At 41.0% G+C, this 23,667-nt stretch overlaps 2 protein-coding genes across 13 annotated transcripts in view; one reads left to right on the top strand and one right to left on the bottom strand.

Annotated features, from left to right (window-relative positions):
* Nucleotides 1-23,667, top strand: part of PDE1C (phosphodiesterase 1C) — a 91,129-nt gene that overhangs the window by 13,272 nt on the left and 54,190 nt on the right. For 11 of the 12 annotated variants that reach the window (XR_005565713.1, XR_005565714.1, XM_039387014.1 and 8 more), the window contains exons 6-9: nucleotides 625-725; nucleotides 2,452-2,580; nucleotides 9,395-9,496; nucleotides 10,792-10,912. Coding sequence is in view for 10 of the 12 variants with exons in the window: in XM_039387014.1 (XP_039242948.1) it covers nucleotides 625-725; nucleotides 2,452-2,580; nucleotides 9,395-9,496; nucleotides 10,792-10,912 (453 nt within the window). In the remaining 2 variants the exon portion in view is untranslated. The remainder of the gene's footprint in view (nucleotides 1-624; nucleotides 726-2,451; nucleotides 2,581-9,394; nucleotides 9,497-10,791; nucleotides 10,913-23,667) is intronic. The other variant, XM_039387007.1, reaches the window with a different exon arrangement.
* Nucleotides 16,225-22,081, bottom strand: LOC114000547. The gene is made up of 2 exons (XM_027744915.2): nucleotides 21,887-22,081; nucleotides 16,225-17,549 (listed from the first exon to the last, which is right to left on the bottom strand). The coding sequence occupies exons 1-2, from the start codon at nucleotides 21,937-21,939 to the stop codon at nucleotides 16,904-16,906; spliced, it is 699 nt and encodes a 232-aa protein (XP_027600716.1). The 5' UTR covers nucleotides 21,940-22,081; the 3' UTR covers nucleotides 16,225-16,903.

Below are 23,667 nucleotides of genomic sequence, written 5' to 3' on the forward strand. Positions count from 1 at the left end.
AAGCATTGAAGAGTAATGCTTTGACTAGGAAATTAGAAAAAAACCCACAAACTTTAGGGCTTTCTCAAAAGTTTCTAAAAATGATAAATAAATAACAAGATGTACATCTTTTGATGTTATCTTCCTTGTTCTCCTCATGATTCAGTGATTGGCACAGACATTTAGTTACTGCAATTTAGTGACGTTCTTCTGTATCTGAGGCTCTGCTACACAGGTCAGCTGAACTGAAAATACATACCCTGGTGGTATGTGTTTACCTGCACATGTATCATCAAGTTTCCTTTGAAGAACCTTGATTTTCTCGAGGTTTCCTTGTCTATGTTCTGCAAACATTGCTTGTTCAGAAGGGCCTGTGTTTCCCCTTGCTCTGCCTTAAACTTTATTAGCTCCTGAAACCATTTTGCTGAAGTTCGGTTTATTTAGGTGGAGATCCATGAAACACACTGGTTTGGCTTTTGTGTATTAGCCGGAGAAGTTTGCTTTAAAACAGCTGACAGGCTGCAGGGGAAAGGCAATGATGTGCAACATTGACTGTCAACAGGAGATAACTTGCCTTAAAAACCAAAAACCTTAATGCCTGAGAAAATGACAACTTACCTGATTTCCTCTGTAATCTCTTTTCAGCACTGGCTGACAGAGCTGGAGATCTTCGCTATGATCTTTGCAGCTGCCGTACATGACTATGAACACACTGGAACCACTAACAACTTCCACATCCAGACACGGTGAGGCCACTGTAAATCATGATGAAGGGTTGAGACATGGAGGAGGAAACCTGTGGTGAATAACAGCACACCTAGAAAAGTGCCGGAACTTCTGTTTTCAAGTGATACAGGAGGAAAGTTCACTTCCTTAGGTTGCATTCAATTTTCTCTTGCTCAGCCATTCCATACAATGGAATGCATGTATTTTAGCTTTCTGAGCATTGTTTCACATAAATGATCAGGAAAAAGAAAGGTCCCAAAATATTTTTGTGTAAGGGTGCCAAAGACAAATTGCTGTACAGAGTAATGTATTTTAATGTATTATAATTTTGAAGGAGATACTGTAATTTGACAATTTTTTTCTCCTTGTTGAATTTGAAGAATCAAACATTAACTGCATAAATCAGGCATTCAACAACATTTGTTGTATATGTCAGTGAACACTACACAAACTATTTTCACTTGAGTGGAAAACCACACCTGCAGCAATGGCTTATGTTGACCATTACCTGATCAGGGAAATATTTTTTAAAAGCTTTGTAAATTGCTAGACAGTAATTAATTGATCACAAACTAGAGCGGACCGGTGTATTTTATAAGGCTTTTGGGTTGGTGGAAGAAAGAAGAAGATAAAGGCGGCAGCAAAAGTCAGAAGTGTGCAAAGATTATGAAATCTCTAGTTGCAGTGATAACTGGACATCTAATATCTGTGTATTATTTTGACAATAGGAGTGTACTGGTAGCAATGACAAAATGTCTAGATGTCCTCAAATGACCCTGTACACTTGGGCACTTCTAAGGTGCGTTTTATCTTACCCTAAATTATATGTCTTTAGTGTATTAGCTGAATCATGCTGTACATCAACAGTGGTTGCTAAGATAAGCACACATATGTGCAGGAAAGTTTAGGAATGTAGAAAAAAGTTTCTGTCTCTATTCTAGGCCAGACTGCACTCCACTGGTTACAGCTTCATCCATGCAAGAATTAGAGATCTGCTCTATTTCCCAATACTTATAAAAGGATTAAAGGAAGGACCGTTGTAGTTTAATTTCTGTAACAGTGAACATCAGAGGGTGTAAGGTGTCAGAGGAGAAAAATATACACTGTTCTCTGAGAACCAGGTCTGAGTGGGGACTGTAACAAATCATACTCATCCTCTGTTGCCGTTAACTTCTTTGTCTTCAGGCCAGTTTAGCTATTCATCTATCACAGATCTCTGCCCTGGGGCTTAAAGTAAGGCATGAAGTACCTTTGGTCTTACTCTGTCCCACTGGCAATTGCCTTTCCGGACAACATAGTCTAGCACACGGATGTCAGAATGCAATTCAGTTATGTCTTGCCTTCAGCCAGTTTTCTGTTCTGGACACAATATTGGGTCACATCTTGCAATTGCTTGTTTGGGTACAGTCAGGCTTTAATATCAGAGCAACATACAGAAGAACTGGAAAAAAGCCTCATGGTTCAAATTCCAATTTATGTATCTCTCACAGCTTTCAGCACTTGATTTCAAGTATGTAACAAAGCAACTGTTGAATGTCAGCTGGTGAAATAGATTTTGCAGCGAGTTTTGATCTTTACATTTCTTTTACTGAATAACAGCAATTAACAAAGTATTACAAATGTTCTTAAAATGTGTGTATCTGTTCTGTAAACTTAATTGCTGCAGCTGATCAAAGGAAAACTTCTGAATGTGAGACTGTAGACAGGAAAGAAACAACATTTCCTATGTTTTCTTTTAAATGCTAGGTCAGACTCAGCCATTCTATATAATGACCGGTCTGTGCTTGAAAATCACCATGTTAGTGCGGCGTATCGTCTTTTGCAAGATGATGAAGAGATGAATATTTTATCTAATCTCTCAAAGGATGATTGGAGGTAAAAATTAACATGGTGGCTGCCTAGGAATATTGCAGCATCACCATAGACTGCTATTACCTTGTTTGAATAGCGATATGCATTATTGTATATTACATATTAATATTTCTATGCTACAAGGGAAAGAACTTTAAAAGGTGTTTGTCTTGCTTATTTCTGCTTTCAGTTTTCACCTCTGATACTGAAGCTAGACTTTTTGATGATGCATTATAATACAGAAATTGACTCCCATCTAATTTCTAAGTATCACAGAGACACTCTTTGTACACATCCATTTTTAAGTGAGTGTAGAGCTAGCCTACTGTTTGTTCATCCTAAAGCCTAAACATAACCTTTATCTACTTTGACACTTCCTGCCTGGAAATTATAAATGGGACTTAAAGAATGGAATAATCCAGTCCCTGGAGTATAGATCAGTCTACTATATGTGTCAAGGTGATGTAAGAAGCTGTAATTTAAAATAAACCTCAAGAAATATATGATTTATGTGCCAAAATCAGCCCATGATTTCCTTTCTAATACCAGACAATTCAAACTGATAACAGTTTTCTGTTTTTATGGGATCTTTTGAACTTCAAGGTGTGGTACTTGAAAAATAGCCCATTGTGCTAGACAGAAGGAATCCTGCTTCGTAGTCTTTTTCAAGGAGGGGGACCCTATGTAACACACAGTGCCTTCTGCATATGCTTAAGTGTGACACAGTGTTGAGTAATCATTTAATCTTATATTAATATAAATGTGGGGAAATGAGCCCTTCTCTGGGGCCTGGCTTCTAGTAAAATGGTCAGTGAAGGCTCTGCTTGCTAATCTGTTTAGCCTGAATTTCCTGTTTATTTTAACTTGTGGACAGTGATGTGATCCTATAGCTAAACACCAAGAATAACACTCAGGAACTTAGATGGCTAATTTCAGTCAATTGTGAGTGTTGTGAAGCAGTGGCCTGAAAATTCTATCCCCCAATATGGAGAATAGTCTCATAGTGGGCAGTAAAGAGGAACAGAAAAAAAATACCTGCACCAAGATGTTAAAAATCTCTTTTAGCTACAGCTGGCAATGCCTAGTCAAATATCAGCAACCTTTTATGTTGGTGGGGAAACATAAGGAAAGTAACTAACTAGAAACATCAGCCTTAGAGCCACTGTCTGCAGGGAATAGCCACTGTTTACAGTGGAACAGCTAATTGAGTATGCTTCATTGCATAGATACTGCCTTTAGGGAAATGGTCTGCTTTCAGGCTTTAAACTGTTATTGATTGAATCAAAGCCAGCTTCAGATATTTCTCATTGATTCTATAGTACCAACATGTGTGTCCTGTTGATGCAATGTGCTTAGACCCAAAGTTTCAAGTATTAATCTATCTCTTTAAGAAATACTGCAAGTGGCTGAGCAAAAATATTTAGTGATTTGGATTGCTTATTTGTTCTCTCTCAAGTAGGGCTTTTTTATTTTATAGCTGCTGATCAAGCTGCAGAATAAAAACCATTGTCTGGAAGGACTCTTAATTAAAAAACATTGTGATTTTTGCATGCTTTTGCTTTTGACTGCCACTATTTCATACAATTCCCATAGGCAAACATTTGGGAAGCACTTGTAAACATCAACTGACTCAGCAGAATCTGAGGTGTTGGGAAAAAAAAACAAAAAAGCCTAGAGTTTTCCATTCTGGCACTCAAAAATAGGACACACAGTACTGAAGAATGCTTTGGAAAGCTAATAAAATGTGTCCAAATTAAACTTCACTTTTACAGACAGACCTGATAAATCTCTCTCAGTAAAAGGCCCTGGTAGTGTTTTTTGGAAAGTAAATTCTTAAGTGCCTTTCTGAGCTGAACTCTGACACCTTTTTTGACATTACTAGTAAGAGAAAATCTGATGATCAGTGGATTTTGCAATCCCAGATGTCTATGTGGATTTTATAACCTTTATGGAATTCAGTCATCTAGTTAGGGAGTGTATTTTTAGGAAAGATATGCAGAAAATTGGAGATACATTTCACTGTTGGAAAATAAATGGCCACAGGTTCTGTAAGGAAAGCGGATGAGAATGGAAGAGAACTTTTGTGTTACCATCAAGAAAAAGAGTTGAAGTCTTATTGGTACTTAAACTACTTTTTTTCCCCTCCATTTTAAAAAAACCTCTGGTGCTTATTAAGTATTTGAAAATCACTTGAGTTGCCTCATTTCATGAATCCCATTTGTGCAAGTTATCAGCAAGTTAATGAAGAAACTATAACAAAACCAGATCACAGTGAGCTAAGAAAATAAACTGCAAAGTGAACAAATGCCTTCCAAGATACCGCTATAGATATCTTTTCTGGCACTGTATTTAATTGCTAATAACTTTGATGCAGTTTATTAAAACAGAGCTCTTTACTGCCAAGTACAGGAATAAAAAGGTGTCTGGAAAATCTTTGGTTGCTTAGCTTTGTATGGGAGGACAACTTTGGGAAGTAATCTTTAATTCAATACTAACTTTGCCAGTAAAGCTGCTTGGCATTTTGTCCCTCAAATAATTCTGAGCCCTCTTTGTTAACCACTGTTATTAATTTCAAGATTGTGGTGAGAAACCATGAATTTTTTTTGACTGAAGACAACTTTGGTCATACTCTTCTTTTGTAAGTATAACCGTGTGCACGGTTGCATAATCATGCCCTTTCCTTGTAAATTTTTGTTCCTTTGCATTCAGGATGGACATGTGAATATTCTGAGTGTTATACCTTTAGTGAGAACCAGCCAATGATGATATTTCCTTCAATGCAGTGTTTTCCTATTAATTTCTGTAATAATAAAGTGCTGAGGCTTCAACCAGACAAAATTATCAAAATAGTTCAGTTCAGGAGATGTTGTATGATGCACTAAGTATTTTAGTTTAAGCCTTTTATCAATTCCTGTCATTGTTATCACACTTCAGCTATCTGTAGGTTTCTATATAAACCAGCTGAGCTGGTTTGCTCTAAAGAGTTGGCAGAGATCAGCATCTCCAGATCATGGCTCTTGTTTTCTCAGATAGTAAGTGTAATGAATTATACTTTGAATTATCTCAGCTAGATAAGAAACCTGAAGAAATGCTGCCACCAGTTTGTACTGTGTGATATAGGACAGAGAGGTGCAAGCTAACAGGGCATAGTGCAGCTCTTGCTGTGTCTTTTAGGCCAGTTTCAACAACTGTTTAGTTTGCTCACGCTTGGGAGCAACCTTTTGTGCATATGATCTGCCTTTCTGCAGTTTCTTGATTGCCACGCAGCTGTTGCCTTGCAATTCTGAAGCCAGACCTGGATGCTCTTCCCTGAGGAGTCGCATGCTCCAGTGCCTCCTGTAAATGTCCTGAGTCTCCTGTGTTGCATGTAGACTGCACCTGTGAATTGCAGTCACACTTAAATTAGAGCAGTAAACACTGCTGTTTATCAGAGGCAGATTTGGAAAGGAGTCAGGCCCTATCTGTCTCAAGAGCTGATTCAGACTGCCCGATTCTGATGGAAGTTGTGTCAGTTGCTCCTGATTGTGCCTGAAATAAAAAGGATTTAGGTCAGATTTTGCAGCTAATACAACTGCCTACTCAAAACCTCCCATGAGATCCTAAACTGGTCACTGTTGTTTTTAGGACCGTTAGTTAATGAAAATGCGCTGCAGAGTGTAGTCAGTAAGAACAGGTGCAATATGTACATTGAATTAATGGTGAGGAAATGGATCCCTTTTTCCTCCTCAAATAATGGAAGAAGGATGGTGGGTAGATTATAGGGGTATAATGCTCCTTCCTTTCTCATCAGCTTGCAGGATTTCTTCTTTTCTTGGGTACATTTTTAAGTTACCTATTTTTTAAAGACTTGGACAACTTTTCTGGAGTCAAGTTATTTAAGAAATTACTTGGGACAGTTAGTATTTGAGTGAATTAAACTTTGATCTTCATGAACTTCTTCCTGACTACAAAACTGGGTTTGAAAACTAGGGAATGAAGGAGAACAAGATATTGGAGAAATACCAGGGGAATCTCCGACTTTATAATCTCGCTGGTAAGTGAAATGAAGTGAGAGCTGAATCTGTGTGCCCTTTCACAATATGTCGATATTTATGAAGCCCAAGTATCCAGCACTATAGTTTTGCACAATTTCACGGCAATGTATAGACATTTGAAAGTGGTGCAGTCTCTTCTCTTACCTCATTCTACTTTGAGACTGTCAAATATATTTTCTAAAAATAAAAGAAGTGGAAACTGTTTCAGTTGACTTGCTTTTCCTCTGCTTTTATATACCGTGCTTCTCTAATAGAAAGGTGTTAGTCCAGATGAAAGACTGATTCCTCTGAAGGAATGTCATGTACAACATTAACAGGCTTTTGTGCATTATTAGAATCATTAAATATAGTCCAGAGATGCTTCAGTGGAAACACCACTTGTAAACAATATCTGGGATCTATTTAGCCAGGACTGCTAGACAGCATGCAGACTGCAGCACCATAATGTGTTGTGTGGACTTTGAAGACAATTGCAGAAACAAAGTGCTAAAAATGGTCAGAGCAAAAAGTAACAGCTGTGTGTACCAGGCTCTAATCTGACTCAGATGTGAAACCAAGAAATGGATAAACATATATCTATGATTCTCTCGGTAATGAATTTCAGCATTATCTCAACTTAGCAAAAAATGAACAAGTTTATCATCCTCTAGTGTTATGTCTTTTGAGATTTTCTCTCATGCATTCCCTATATCCACACTTTTCGAAGTCACTTGCTGTTGTGATGCCTGTTATTTGAAGTAACAAATAAGAACTCTTCAGTAGTAAAATCCTTACTATCTCTGAAGTATTTGTCATCTCTGTTTCAGAGGAAATAATGTTCTGAAGTATGTGCAGAGTTCAGAGAATGTGCATATTCCAGATTTGCATCTATGAAAGGGGAACTAGAATGTGTGTGCTTGTAAGCATATGTACATGCTTGAACTGCAGTCAGTGCCTCATTTTCCTGGACTGAGTCCTTTGCTTTTGTATTCCTTCTGCAATAAGCTATGCACAAAGTAGCCCATGCAGACCAATATGATGCAGTTGCAGTCCAGAGGATGTAGTGAAAAGTCTGCTGTTTCCCAGTGCTAATTGTTCCCACAGAATAATCACACCCTTTTCTTGTAAAAATGTGTTTCTATGCATTTGGGTTCTCCTTGTTTGTATTGACAGTGAGGTCTGTGCTGCTGGGAACTGACCAGGACTGGAAAAAAAAATTAAAATTAAAAATAATTTAAAATTAGTTGCTTTTCAGCCACCATATTGTTAGTCAACATACATGTTTAATGTAAGTATATGTAACTATAAGACATAAAAGATATCTATATCTTATATAACTGTAAGACATATTTTTATAGTCAACAACAGTGTTGACTATGCAACTGATTGTACTTAGAGGTTGGGAGGAGGAGGTGGTTATACTGGGGGAAGAGTGAGGCCAGCTGATGCCATCAGTGTGCAGAACTGGAGATGGGAGGCTGCATTATGTGCCATCCATGAGATGGGGTAAGCACAGAAGTCTTGGGTCTCTACACATTGGTGACCTGGGGCTAGAACTTGAGCACAGCCACTAGAGGCAAAAGAGATGTGATCAAAGTAGACTACATCCTTCATGAAATATTTATGAAAAGGAGAATGGTAGCTTTTATTTTAAATGAATGGTGACCCATTTCTGAATCTTACAAAACCTGATCTGATATGCCAACCTTGGACTGTTCTTCCTCTTTAAACCTGTGGAGAGCTGAACTGAGAGAAAGAGAAAATAAACTTGTATTGTGTCTAGATCAGAAGGTTCTGATATTTAAAAATGTTTAGGACATCCATATCATCTTCAAAAGAATTTCATCTGGAGTCTAAACAAGTGTTGTGGTTAATTAATAATAATACTAATGCTGCTGCTGCTAATAATAATAATAATAGTAATAAAATGAGAGAGAAATAACCCAGGAGAAACGAGTGATACACAATAGCATTGCTCACCATCTGCTGACTGATGCCAAGCCTGTCACCAAGCAGTGGTCAGTGACTCCAATTTGTATACTGGGCATGTCGTTCTATGGTAAAGAGTATCCGTTTGGCGTGTTTGGTTCAGCTGTCCTGGCTGTGCTCCCTCCCAGCTTCTTGTGCACCTGCTCACTGTCAGAGCATGGGAAACTCAAAAGTCCATGATTTGGAATAAGCACTATTTAGCAAAAATGAAACCATCAGTGTGTTACCAACATTATTCACATATTAAATCAAAACAAAGCACTGTACCAGCTACTAAGAAGAAAATTGACCCTATTCCAGCCAAAACTAGGACAACAAGTTTTCTTAACAAAACTTAATACAGGAATAGTTTGAATTTATAATATCAGGAAAGTAGTGCAGGTTCTCAAAGGTCTTTAGTTCATATATGCATCATAGTAGTTTTTCTTTTAGTAGTGTGATTAAACTTTCAGCATAGGTATCTACCAGTTTTAGTCAAGTTCACCTGATTCTGAGGCTTCCATCTAAGAATGCCCTGTAAAAGAAATCAATTTAAGAAGTTTGTGCTTAATTGAGAAAGCAGTACTAATACCAATATGCTCTTCAAAAAACATCTAGGATTTCTCTACCAAGGATCAGCCACCTGGCTTAATTTGCAACCCTCCCACTTCTATGTTTGTATAGAAAATCCTTCATCCTCTTTCCCATCCCTGAAAGAGGGATAATAGAAAGAGTTACATACAAAGGCATTGCTGTCAAAAATTTGCAAATACACAACAAAAGAAACTGGAGTTTGTCTGATGCTGGGTTTTGTGCTTCTCTTTCCTTGCTGCTCTCATTGTGATGCCATTCAAAAGAGAATTCAGAGCTCTAGTGATTGAGATGGTGTTGGCCACTGATATGTCCTGTCACTTCCAGCAAATCAAAGCTATGAAGAATGCTTTGCAGCAACCAGAAGGGTGAGTCACTTTACAACACAGTGCAGTGTGGGGCTGCATTTTCAGTGGGAGCTTTGCCATTGTGTTTAACTTCAGAAGCAGTTCTCCAGAGGCTCTCACTTTCTCTGATGTCCCCATCAATTTTCTTTCTGCTGTTGAATTTGTAGTGAATTCACTTAGGAAGGCATTGGCACACATCTCTACTCTGTGCTGGTGGACCAAAGCTTGGAAATGTTCACTATTGTTGGGAAAAGCCTCACTGGGCATTTTCCTGGTGGGTAACACCAAGGACATGATTCAGTTGAGTCATCTCTACAGATTAAGTATGACACAAGGTTATAAGATCTGCAGAACACAACTTACGCTTTTGCCCTTCTGCCGATGCTATCAGCTGCCAACTCTACAAGGGGCCTGCTTCATAACCAGAGGACGGATGAAAACAACTTGAGATCCACTGAGGGAACAACTGGAAAATAATAGATGGAGCAGTATGGGAAAGGTCTTTTCTTCTTCCCAGTATGTCACTGGGAGCTGTGATATTTTGTTTACAGCTCTTCCCCTTAAAATTCTTTCTGTACAGCACAAAGTGCTGAGTGATGGTCAATTTTTTACCCTGGACAAAGGTCTGTCCAAAGCGTCCCAGAATTATACCTGTATAAGAATTTTATACCTGTAGCGGACCAGAGTGCGACTAGCCACTTGGCCTTCTCACAAGCTACAACTCTTTCAACTATTTCAGATAGCCAAAAAGAGGAATTAAAAAATGAGACCACCCATCCTGAGAAAGCTTTTGGGCTAACCTCTTAGGTTATGGTTGTAAGAAATCACCAACCTTTTTTCTGTGAAAACAGATGCCAGGGTTCGTTTCTGATCTCACACTAGTTTTCTATCAGTGAAACATTTATCAGTTACTGTGTAGACTCATCAGAGCCCCTGAGATGAGATCCTGATTGTTCATTACAGTATGATGGTAGGGACTAACTTCTCTTCCGAGATGCGTAAAATGCAGCCCAGATGAAATGGGAAACACAGCAGCTCTTCAAGCCTGTTAGTGCAGACAAGCAAGCCTGGAAAGTTGTTCAACAAGGCTGAGCAACATTTCTTTTTGTATTTTTTAATGTCTTTTAAAACAGGAATGGTGTATGTTGGAGAAATAAGACAGTCGTTCAGAGTTGTCTGACTTTATGAGCAGAGAAATCACTTTATTAATATGCTGGCCAAGGATTCTAATTACCTTATTTCCCTGAAGGTAACATTTTTGTCATTGGCCCCTGCAGGAGTAGACAATTAATTTGTTTAATCTTTTGGGTTTTCAGAATTGACAAGCCGAAAGCCTTATCACTGTTGTTACATACAGCAGATATCAGTCATCCAGCCAAGGCTTGGGATCTCCACCATCGCTGGACAATGTCTTTGCTAGAGGAGTTCTTCAGACAGGTAAAGCCAGGGCCATTCCTTCATATTTCTGCAGCTGAGAGGGAGTATGTAGGATTGGGCAAAGAAGTAGGAAAATATGAACACAGATATTTTCCTTTTCTCTGGTATATGTAAGAACCTCCTAAATAGTATGAAGCTTTCTCCTCTGGCACCAGTAACACTGACCATTATGCCTTTTAGAAAGTTAATTTTCTGATACACTGTCTATAGATGTAAACATTTTCTACCTAGAAGAAATTCTGATTTGGGAAGCTAATGTATCTTTTAGATTAGGAAAATATAGAATATGTGTCACTCAGCTCTAGAACCATAAAACCAGATTTGGCTAGCTGTACTTAAAGAACTGTACTTTCATTGTTGGGGTGGATATGAAAAAGGCTTATTTTTCCCTTACTTTAGGTGAAGTGAAATGATCAAGATTATAGCTCATAGTGGACCATCTGTTGACAGACCCACAAATCTAAACAAATCATTGAGCTCTGTGTGATTGTTAAAAGGTCCTCAAGTGATTAATAAAAACATTTAAAGACCTGCCTTAAAAAAAAGAGAAGTAAAGACAGAGCTCTTAAGGAGTGCTTAGGATACTTTTCACTAATATGAATTAGTAACCTAAGCAGAAAATTGAGTGCTTATTTTCCCTCCAGAGTTCTATAACTTCATGTTATGTAGTAAATCTGAATGCAAAAGGGAAAAATATATGACAATTTTTAAAAAGTTCTGACAATTTTTTAACATGACGTTTGTTTTTAAAGACACTGCAGGAATCCTTTTTTAAAGAGGACATTGCAAGAATTTGCTTTGAAATGAATCTCTTTATTTGTTTTTCAAACCATGAATGGCTTTAGAGGTAGATCATCCCGCAGCTATCTCTGTGTTGCCACACTGGAGACTCATGCAAGTAGGATGGTTTTAACATACATTTAAGGGAAAAAAATGTGCATGTTTATACTTTTCTAGCTCAAAATTTTACTAAATGTGTTAAAATACACAACTGCTGAGTCCCCTAAAGACGTGTGATGGAATTAAGATTAGCTAGGTGCTAGTCCAAATTTTGATCTGTTTTACACATATAAAGAAGGCAAAATTATTATTTTATATTTTTATAAGAATAATTTCATTTCAACTAACAAATCTTACTTTAGCTTTGAATGATGAATGCCTCCACACTTAGATGAAGCTATGTATAAAACTTGTATTCTAGTTCCAAATTCAGATGCATTAAGCTTGTCACGAAGCATGAACTTGTGTTCACTGAAGTTATTTAGTACTAGATCAATAAGTACATCCCTACCTCACAGCAGAAGAATGCTTCTCTCAAGTTGTAATGGTTAATTTTTGCAGTAGCCAGGAGGGGACATGGCTAGGACACCGAGGTTATTCTATACCATCTCATGTCATTTTCTGGGGATGGGGGTAAGGGCTATAAGGGCTTTCTTCCAGATCAGGATAGCGTGGTGAGGGTTGGGTTGGGCTCTGCAGTGAGCATTTGCATGTGAATCATTCGCCTGTCTCTTTTACACTTTTGTTATTAATATTATTGCTGTTACTGTTCATTTTCTTATCTCGCTGCTGTTTTTATCTCAACCTACAATCTTGACCTTCTGTGCCTCCAGTTCTCCTCTCCAGCCTGCTGCAGGAAGGGACGGGAGGAGAGAGAGAGTGGCACATGATTTGGAGGTTTTTGGTGGGAACACTAAATTGGAGAATACAATTCCTAAAGCACAACAGCCTAGTTTGGCACCCAATGTGAGGCTCGAAGTTTTGAGATAAAAACAGATCTGACCACAATGGGTTGGAAGAAATTCAATCAAAGCATTTGTTGTATTAGGTGTGGAGCCACTGGTCACAATGTTGCTTGGTCTGTTCACTGGTTGTTGCTGTACTGTGTGATATCAGCTTATAATAGGATGATATCAAGGACAATGAGGGTCCTTAGGGATGTGTATTCAGTGTTGCTCTCCTGCCCTTACCCCAGGCACTACCTTTGGGAGTCCATTAATAATCATACCTCATCTGTGGGGGGAACAGGGGAGGATGATTTTTCCCAGCTTTTCACCCCACATTCCTCCTTCAGACCTGTTACAACAGCTTTTGAGAATTTTGAATTCCCTTTGGATGTTGAGGAAAGCATATTCTTATTACTAAGTCTGCCAGGTTTCCTCAGTGCAGTCCACCACACCATGAAGTTATTGAGAGATCTGCCCGGGGTGAATAATCATGAGTGGCATAGAATGTGGGAGAAAATGGGCCAGCTTTTAAGGGACTGTTCTGCTCCAATGGTTTGGAAGTTCACTGCTGAACAACTGCAGGACCCTGATTAAGTGGCAGATTACTTGAAAGAGGACTGATGTGGCAGCTCCAGAGAGGTGTGAACTTATGCAAGTGCTGGGCCCTGGCTACTTTTTGTCGAACACTGCTCATTTACTAGACAGCACCCTCAGGGGGAAGAGGAGAAAAGCAGACCAACAGGCACTGTGGTCACTCAAACTGCAGCTGAACCAGAGAAACAACTTGTGCCAGTAGCAGAAGAAGAAATCCAAGGCAAAATCAGTTCACATAGTGAGGGATGAAGAGGAAGCAGGGCTCTCAGAACAGAAGGAAGAGGCGGGGCCAGAGATAATCACTGCATCCCTATCCCTGGGTGAGCTGCAAGATATGCAAAAAGATTTGAGCCGCCAGTTGGGTGAGCCCCTGGTGACCTGGCTGCTCTGATGCTGGGATATTACAGCCCAAAATATGAAACTAGATGGTAGTGAAGCCAAGCAGCTGGGATCCCTGTCCTGGGATGGGGGCATTGGCAAGGGGACTGGGAAGAGGACAGAAAGTCTCAGCCTCTGGAGGCAACTCCTGTCAAGTGTAAGGGAAAGGTATTCTCTCAAGGATGATCTAGTAGTGCCCCCAAGCAGGTGGAATGCCATGAAGCAAGGTATCCAGTACCTGAGAGATGTGCTGGAGGTAATTTGTAGGGATTCAAATGATGAGCAGTTCCCTATAGACAACATCCAGTGTACACAATCCCTGTGGCAGAAGTTTGCAAAGAGCATGCCATTGCTGTGTATTGTTGGCATTTATGTCAATGAAAGTAGAACAAACAGTGCTTCAGGTGACTACCCAACTCAGACAATATGAAGATCATTGTTTTTCCTCCTTACTGATCTGTGCTTTGACTGTGGAAAGAGTGTCCAAGACTGCGGGCAGATTCAGAAGGCTCGAGCAAACTGGAGAGGAAATGTCCCATGCACCACCAGTATGGACCAGAGTCTCTGCTGTTGGGCAAGCACCCCCAGCTCGAGAGAGAGCAAACACCATGAGGTAACCTGTAGTTTTTCCTGTTTGACCATGGAGAAGACATGAGGAAGTGGGATAGAAAACCCACCTCTGCCCTAGCAGCATGGGTACATGAGTTGAAAGAAAGGACAACCACTGCAGGAAATTCTACAAGGATAAATGCCACTCCAGTTTCCAGTGGGCAAGTCCTCAGACAGAACAACAGGCTGATATTACTTCTAATCCTCTTGAAGGGACCTCCAGTTCATATTTACAAGAAGTGAGCAATGAGTACTAAGACCAGGACTAAAGGGGCCCTGCCTCCAGCCAGGTGGAGGAAAAGGACTGTGTGGATCTGATGGCCTGACACATCAGACCCACAAGAGTATATATAAGGCTTTAGCTGACACTGGTGCACACTGTACCCTGATGCCATCAAGATATGTAGGGGCAGAATCTATCTCTATTTCTGGGGTGGCAGAGGGATCCCAATAACTGACTACTGGAAGCTGAAGTGACCCTGACTAGGAAGGAATGACAGAAGCACCCTGTTGTGACTGGCCCAGAGTGCATCCTTGGCATAGATTACCTCAGGAGAGGGTATTTCAAGAACCCAAAAGGGCATCATTGGGCTTTTGGGATAGCTGTTGTGGAGACAGAGGAAATTAGACAGCTGAATACCTTGCCTGGTCTCTCAGAGGACCCTTTTGTTATGGGATTGGCTGAGGGTTGAAGAACAATAAGTACTGCTACCACAACAGTGCACTGTCAACAATACCATGCAAACCATGACTCCATGAATCCCATCCATGGGATGATTTGTGAACTAGAAAGCCAGGGAGTGGTCAGCAAGACTTGCTCACACTTTAATAGTTCTGTGTGGCCAATGCATAAGTCCAGTGGAAAGTGGAGACTGACAGTGGACTATCGTGGCGTGAATGAAGTCACAGCACCACTGAGTGCTGCTGTGCTCTACATGCTGGAACTTCAGTACAAACTGGAGTCCAAGGCAGCAAAGCGGTGCCACCATTGACATTGCTAATGCCTTTTCTCCATTCATTTAGCAGCAGAGTGCAGGGCAGAGTTTGCTTTCACCTGGGGGGGTGTAGCAGTACGTTCGGATACATGTCCGGAATAAAGACAAGTGCCAAAAAATACTCAAGCACACAAAATATCTTTTATTACAGTGAGAATAATAATAATAGTAATAAACTTAGCAAGAGGAATTAAAAACTAAAAAAGGATACAAAATAACTATCTTATCGGGTGGCATTAAAACAAATACTACAAACAGCATTTAATACAGTATTAACTAGTGAAAAAGGGATACCAAAAAAGGATCTTAACACAATATTATGGATAACATGATATTGGTTAGTAAAGAGGGAAACTAAAGGAAAAAAAAAAACAAACAACTATAAACATAAAAGGGGAATTAAAGGAACACTAAAAGGATATTAAAAAGTTTGTTCTCTCAGTTGCTTCCTATCAATAACCTGTGCTTACCCACACAGACAGGCCAGGGCTGTCAGGATCTGCAGCAGCTGGTCGGTACCCATGCTTAGCGGGCGTCCCCGCGGAGCAACACAGTCTCGGTGGTAGGATGAGTATCGCTCAACTCAGCAGCTCCGACACCCCATTTTTATCAGTTCCACATTACACTACGTAGGGCCAGTACGTAGTATAAGGTGATGCCTGAATGGCAGCCAAACACCGCCTAATCATGACCTCATGGCAACAGTCTGCGCATGCCCTACTTGTAGGGCAAGGGGCGAGCGACCCCTGCCCACATAATCTTCCTCCCATCATCATCTTTCTCACCCCTATGGATGACCTCTACCATTGTGTTTCAAGGGTAGATGTATCTATCTTGCAATATGTAGCAAAACCAAGGAAAAACTCAGCTCTGATAATAGGGGATATCAAGCTGACTTGCTAAAAAGCACAATGGACCTTACAAGCTGACTTGTTAAAAAGCACAATGGACCTTACAATTAGCTTCTGCCATAAGTTACATTGTACCATACTCTAGCTGGTTTCACATCCTAATATGATTCCGTTCTCACGCCTCTATGCTCCATTGATCATCTAATTCAAAAGTACCCCCCTTACATACCACCGCGTGATCAATGGTAGCAAGAGGGTGATAACGAACTACTCGAGATTGTAATGCATTTAGCTTGGTGTTTATCATTCGACGTACACATGTTAGTATACAGGGAATCATACACAATATGCATGTTATTATACATCCAACTATTGACAAGCCTATTAACGCTTTTCGTAACCAGGGCCATCCCCATTTCCAATCACCAAAGAGGTTCCATTCATCACGAACATGTAATTGTTGAGTAAGGGCTTTCAATTTCTGGATGCTAGCATGAACAGATTCAGAATGATCACTTAAATTCATACAGCACATGCCCTCAAAATCTTGACAGCCATGTCCCTGGGCTAACAACAAAAAAATCAATAGCAGCTCTATTTTGTAAACTTGCATGTCTAACAGAGTCTACATCTGTGAGCAATGCACTCAAAGCAGCAGAAGTAGCATTAGCTTCTTTAGCCAACCAGCATCCTAGTTTATTTAAAGAAGCCAAAGCATGAGCAGTCCCTATCTGAGATATTATACTAGCAGTTATTCTTTCGGCTTTATTCCAAAACCTTACATCTGAGTTACAGTCCGGAGTAAATCGCCGTGTGTCACGTCTGCGTCTTCTTAGTTTAGGCAAGGTTACGCTGCGAGGATGAAAAAAAGGTTAATTGTCCAAAGGTACAAGGGCCTCCTACAGCCTTTCCCGGAATACCTTTCCACGCTCTTTGTCCACAAATGAGAAACATATCATTTGGGAGACCTATCGCATCAGATCCAGGAATAAATTGTTTTTGCAGAGTCTCATTGCACCAAGCTGATGCATTCCGGTAGATATCTCTAGGAAAAATGTCAACTCCTCCTTCATTAACCTTGGTACCTGACGTATAGTTTAGGTAGAAGCATCGAGTTGCAGTTAATGTCCCTAAGATGTCCAGCTCTTGTGGTTGAATGGGTAAAGCAGGAAAATTATGCATGTATGCTAAAGACTTAATATACCAAGTAGCGTCCTTTCCGCTTTTAGCTCGCCACGATGCCTGGCACCACCAAAGAGGTTGTTGAGTTCCTGGATGTGTGCAGTTTGCTAACACGGTCTCATTATATAGAGTTCCCCACCGGTAGTTATCAATAGGTACTCCAACCAGACAGGTGCGAAAAGGACTCGTGGGAGTTGCCATGGACACACATATCACGTCCGTCTTCGTCACGTTGGCCAAGGTGGTCCACACATTGACATCCGAAACAGAAGTCAGCAAAGAAGCAAAGCATAGCTGATATCTTTCTGGAAGGTACAGTTGGGTCTGGAAAAGGCTCTGCTGCTCTGCACCCTCAGGGGAGAAACCAACTCCTGGGGGCTGTTGGATTCCATCCCACCGCGTGGTCCATGGTTGGACCATGACACTGGTGAATGACTCGAACAGCGTATTGATGAAGTGTCATTTCTAAAAATGTAAACAACATACCAACTGAGTAACAGCGAAAATACAGACAATAATATAATCATGTCCATCCCCAGTGAGATCTAAGTGGATTACAGTGGTCATTTACTTGGAGTCAACAGTACTTGAGATAATCTTTTCCCGGTTGACAGACCTAGTTTCTAAGTTTGGACAGGTGAACAGGTGTGTCCAATCATATGGGCTCAGACAACGCAATGAATCTCAGGAATTTCTGCAAAATATAAAGTCTAGTACAACAGAACTTCTCATTTCAGAATTTTATAGTTTGGATTCATCTTTTATAGTATGAAGTGGTTGACTGCCAGTCACACATTTATAGGCCTGTTAGGAGCCATCACAGGCAATGTATATCTGGAGTTTGATGCAACACCAGACAACATCCTGGTCTCACCAACCACTCCCACAGAAAGCTTGCACTCTCTGTACAGATTCCAGGCCTCATCGGGAGCAAACCGTCCTGCCCCAGTTTACCCCTGACTGCAGTCAATCCCCCTTCACCTCATGGAGTGATAGTACAGGTTATCTCTTGCCTCCATGCTATAAAAGAATTTTATCTATCTTTACATTAACTATACCATTGAGTGTGAAATCATTTCTGTACTTAACTAGAATATTACCAATTCATCATAAGAAAATTGTAAACATGATGCAAGCCAGAGCCCATAGGGAGGTCCACAAACATCAGTCCTTCATTTGCAGTCTTGCCAACCAGCTTTTCAACATAAACTTTTCTTCTGCGAGGCCTAGCACCTCACACATGGTTATTTCACAGTCACATATATTCTTGTATAGACTCGTAAGCTAAAAGGTTTCTGTCATTTGTTGATTCCAAATAATTCTTGCCACCTGCTGTAACACTACTGGGACAAAACACATACAAATATGAGCATGCAAAACAATCAGTGTCTGATTTAGAATTCTCAAACCACACCGTTCTGTCTGATCTTCACAAACATCACTGGTGTGACATGAATAGCACAGAAACGGATCATTCTATACAGTGATGACCATTAGGCTTCAGGATGTTACAAGTTTTATAGTTTTCCATTGTCTTCTTTCCCCCCTTAGTGGTATGTCTGCCTCATCCCAGGAGACAAAACCAAGTACAATTGCAGTCCCTCTGCACACAGCATCACATATGTCTTTCACTTCTTGAAGCCAGGGCTTAGCTTTAGCCTTTACCTTTAACACTGCTGCCAAAACAACTTAGCAGCACACAGTTCAGGAATAATATTCCAATTCTGATTGTTGCTTACCAGTAATACAAAACAAAGCATACAGATTGTTGGTGCAACTCATCTAAGAAATATAAACCTTCTTATCTCTGGAATAGTAGATCCAGGGATCCATTGGGACACGAGACCTGCTATGCAGAAAAGAATAACCAATCCATCTTGTTATTCAAGATACATGACCTGCACTGAATAGGCTAATGCAAGAGTAGTCATGGCTGTGGTAGGTATATCCCCCCAGCCTCTGACCAGGACATTGTTCATTACATGAATCACAACATCAGGTGTGGACAAGACACACAAGAGACAGGTACACGATAACTGAGTCATTACACCAGTTAGCAAAAGTTAGTAGACACAATTAACTATATTTAGGATATGTTTTTCTTCCATGTGATATTCGGGCTGGTCTTGTGCTGCTCAACGTTCACTGATCTCTGTTCAGAATTCTTGCCGTTCATGATAAGGTTTCATCTAACATGTTGGAAGCCAGCAGGGTCCTGTGGGAGGCAAAACACAAACAACTCCCCCCTTCCAAATACTAACAACTTAATATTTACTTGAGGTGTCATATTACTCTTCCTCATTACAACAGTATAATTGTATCAAGTTAAGGTTTTGTTCTGTGGGTGGGAGGCCTGGAAGGTCACCAAGTTGCTGCAACCTCTCTATGATCTCTTCTATGGGTGCCCCCAAGTTAGACACTAGTAGTGGAATAATGTATGGTTTCCAGGGTACAGGACAGCCTTCTAACAGTTTGTTTCACATTACTGGAATTAAAGGCTGTTGCATGTAAAGTTCAGGGCTCTGCAGCTCAATAGCTACTTTCATCCCTTCCCCCTTTAATATTTTGATTGCTTGATGAAGAGTTACCCAGGATGAACTTCCATCCTGCCGTGATTCATCATTAGTAAAACGGTCACTAAGACCTTCAGCAATAACTGAAACTAAAGTTCTATCAACTCCTGGTGTTTGTCTTAAACGCCAAAGGGCATTTTGTACATATACATCATTAGTTAACTCTAAAAACTTTGTGGCATCAACATTGTCTATTATCACAGAGTCAGCCTCTTGCTCTGTGTGCCAACTCATCTGATGTTGATAACTTCTCTGAATTTTCTATAAAATCGTCCTCATCAGAATCATCACTACTACTCCATATGTTACCATCCCACTTCTCTGGATCCCAATCAGGGGAAGTGACTATGGCTCGCACCCGTGGCCCCCGATCATTTCGGTCTATTTTCTTTTGTCTGCGCCGAACAGTTCTCACAGCATATTTCTCAGCTAAAGTAACACATTTATCTTCTACCCTGTTCTTCTTGGCCTGAAGGTCAAGTAAAGTCTGGCGTTGTACCAACTGAGTGGCTCTTACAGCATTCAGCTGCTCCTGCAGTTTTGTGCATTTTTCCACAGTTAACTTATATGCAGTAAGCAGTGCACCCCCCATTCGTCCAGCCTGTTCCAGACGACTGCTTGATTTAGTAGTAGGGGTAAACTGCTCCCAGTATCGCAATACCTCCATCGGGGTCTGCTGCCCCCAATACTCAAGAGGAATCTTTGTACATGCTTCCCACTTACTCCACAAAGTAATCCATGGCTCCTGCCCCAGTTCTATTAATTCACGGGGAGGAGCTTTCTTGGGTTCATTGCCGCCTGCGGCTGACCCTCCTAACCACTTTTTCATCTTAATCTACTAACGTTCTTGCCAACAAAACAATGACAAAAGATTCTCAATTTTTAAGCTAAACACAATGAGACACACCAATCCACAAACTATGGCTCTTACATCACAAACAAGCCTAACTACACATACACATCAAATCTAAAATCTCTATATACCAACCACAAAATACACACTCTACAATAACTCTGAATGAATCCTCAGAAAGACATACCTATGAGTGAAACAACAATAAAACCTAATCCACCGGGTATCTTCTAGGCTTTGATTCGCTCCACACCGAATACAATAAAAATTTAAAGTACGATCTAGCCTTATCTCCTGGCTGCCTCTAGGTCCCAGGATATATTTATTACAATTAATACAATGAAGTCGTACATATAAACAACAGTTACAAAAAGGACAAATCTTAATTCTAGGTCTCAAGAAGTGTGATCACAATTAATTGCTCAGAACTACCTCCCATATGCAAAAAAAAACCAAACAAAGCATATAAAACACAAGCACTGCCACCCATATAGTAACTTAATCAACAAGAACAACAAAACCCAGTTTAAAACAAAGTAAAACTAGCAGAAGATATGAACCCAGACACTGGCACCCACGGCACCCACACAGAGTTCACCTCGCACACAGGGACGCGGCTTCCCAGGCTATGCTCTCCACCTGAGAATCTCCCTTTTACACAACACACACGGGGACGCGGCTCTCCAGGCTGTGCACTCCACCTGAAGATCTCCCACCAATACACAGAGAAACGTCAGCTGAGCACTCCACCAACGAATTCCCTGGGGCACTGCTTATTCCTCCATGTATCCTGCCGACTACGCCAATTTATGTAGCAGTACGTTCGGATACATGTCCGGAATAAAGACAAGTGCCAAAAAATACTCAAGCACACAAAATATCTTTTATTACAGTGAGAATAATAATAATAGTAATAAACTTAGCAAGAGGAATTAAAAACTAAAAAAGGATACAAAATAACTATCTTATCGGGTGGCATTAAAACAAATACTACAAACAGCATTTAATACAGTATTAACTAGTGAAAAAGGGATACCAAAAAAGGATCTTAACACAATATTATGGATAACATGATATTGGTTAGTAAAGAGGGAAACTAAAGGAAAAAAAAAAACAAACAACTATAAACATAAAAGGGGAATTAAAGGAACACTAAAAGGATATTAAAAAGTTTGTTCTCTCAGTTGCTTCCTATCAATAACCTGTGCTTACCCACACAGACAGGCCAGGGCTGTCAGGATCTGCAGCAGCTGGTCGGTACCCATGCTTAGCGGGCGTCCCCGCGGAGCAACACAGTCTCGGTGGTAGGATGAGTATCGCTCAACTCAGCAGCTCCGACACCCCATTTTTATCAGTTCCACATTACACTACGTAGGGCCAGTACGTAGTATAAGGTGATGCCTGAATGGCAGCCAAACACCGCCTAATCATGACCTCATGGCAACAGTCTGCGCATGCCCTACTTGTAGGGCAAGGGGCGAGCGACCCCTGCCCACATAATCTTCCTCCCATCATCATCTTTCTCACCCCTATGGATGACCTCTACCATTGTGTTTCAAGGGTAGATGTATCTATCTTGCAATATGTAGCAAAACCAAGGAAAAACTCAGCTCTGATAATAGGGGATATCAAGCTGACTTGCTAAAAAGCACAATGGACCTTACAAGCTGACTTGTTAAAAAGCACAATGGACCTTACAATTAGCTTCTGCCATAAGTTACATTGTACCATAGTCTAGCTGGTTTCACATCCTAATATGAGTTCGTTCTCACGCCTCTATGCTCCATTGATCATCTAATTCAACAGTACCCCCCTTACAGGGGGCATCCACTATACTTGAACTGACTGCCCCAGGGGTGGGGAAACACAGTCCCACTATTTGCCATGGACTGATCCAGACTGCACTGGAAAAGGGTGAGGCTCCAGAACACTTCCAGTACATTGATGACATCATCACGTGAGGCAACACAGCAGGGGCAGTTTTTGAGAAAGGGGAAAAGATAATCCAAATCCTCCTCAAGGCAGGTTTTGCCATAAAGCAAAGTAAGGTCAAGGGACCTGCCCAGGAAATTCAGTTTTTAGTAGTAAAATGGCAAGATGGATGTTGTCAGATTCCAATGGATGTGGTGTCATGGTTTGAAATTGGCCCCCCCTTGAGAGTTCGGGGGCTCAGAGGTGATTGGGTGCCAGGGCAGTGTTCCCTGGAGAGCCAATCACCCTCCATGTTGTTCGCTTCTGCTAAAAATCATATATACACAGCACCAGAAGCTGTTGGCAGTTCTGCTGTTGGTATCTGCTGTGTGTAGGTGTAGAAGGCCAGGGGGTGGCTGGGCTCCTTCCCCCCACTTCAGGGGGGAGGGGGAGCCCTGCAGCCCCCAACTCTGTGTAGGCCAGAGTTAAGAGGCACCATTTAGAGTGTGTGCTGTGAAGGAAGGAATTTGCAGCACCTGAGGTAAGAGAAGAGAGGCAAGCTTTGCAGCCAAGCCCTCTCTTCCCCCTCCTTTTCTGCAGTTAAAGCTGTGGAGGGGGGCTTTTTTCTTTCCCTCCACTGTAAGTGGAGGAGAGGCTCAGCATTGAAGCTGAGCCAAGAGACGGGCTGGAGGAGGTAGGCCCGGCGCTCAGGAGAAGAATCCCAGATGAAATTGTAGACAGGCCAAGAGCTCGGGAGTTGCCTGCCGAAGCTGACCGGGGGCAGCCAAAAACTGACTCGGAGGACGCTTGGTAAGCTGAACTACACTGCAGCAGCCTACGAACCGAGGTATGAGATCGAGAGGGAGAGATCACATAGCAGACCGAAGAGAAAGGACTCAAAGCTATCTTCTTGGACTTCGTGAGGAGAAAGACTGCAACAAACAGCCGGAGCTTGGTGAGGGGGGAGTGTTCGAGCCCAGAACACTCCCACTAGAGAAACTGTGTTGCCCAGCAGCCTGAAAAGGCTCTTCCTGGACTAAAGTTAAAGGGAGGGGCTTAAAAAGACTGACAGAAATGTTATA

This window comes from Pipra filicauda, unplaced genomic scaffold (genome assembly GCF_003945595.2).
Source record: "Pipra filicauda isolate LSUMZ 115617 unplaced genomic scaffold, ASM394559v2 scaffold521_size369105_pilon, whole genome shotgun sequence".
Taxonomy (NCBI): domain Eukaryota; kingdom Metazoa; phylum Chordata; class Aves; order Passeriformes; family Pipridae; genus Pipra; species Pipra filicauda.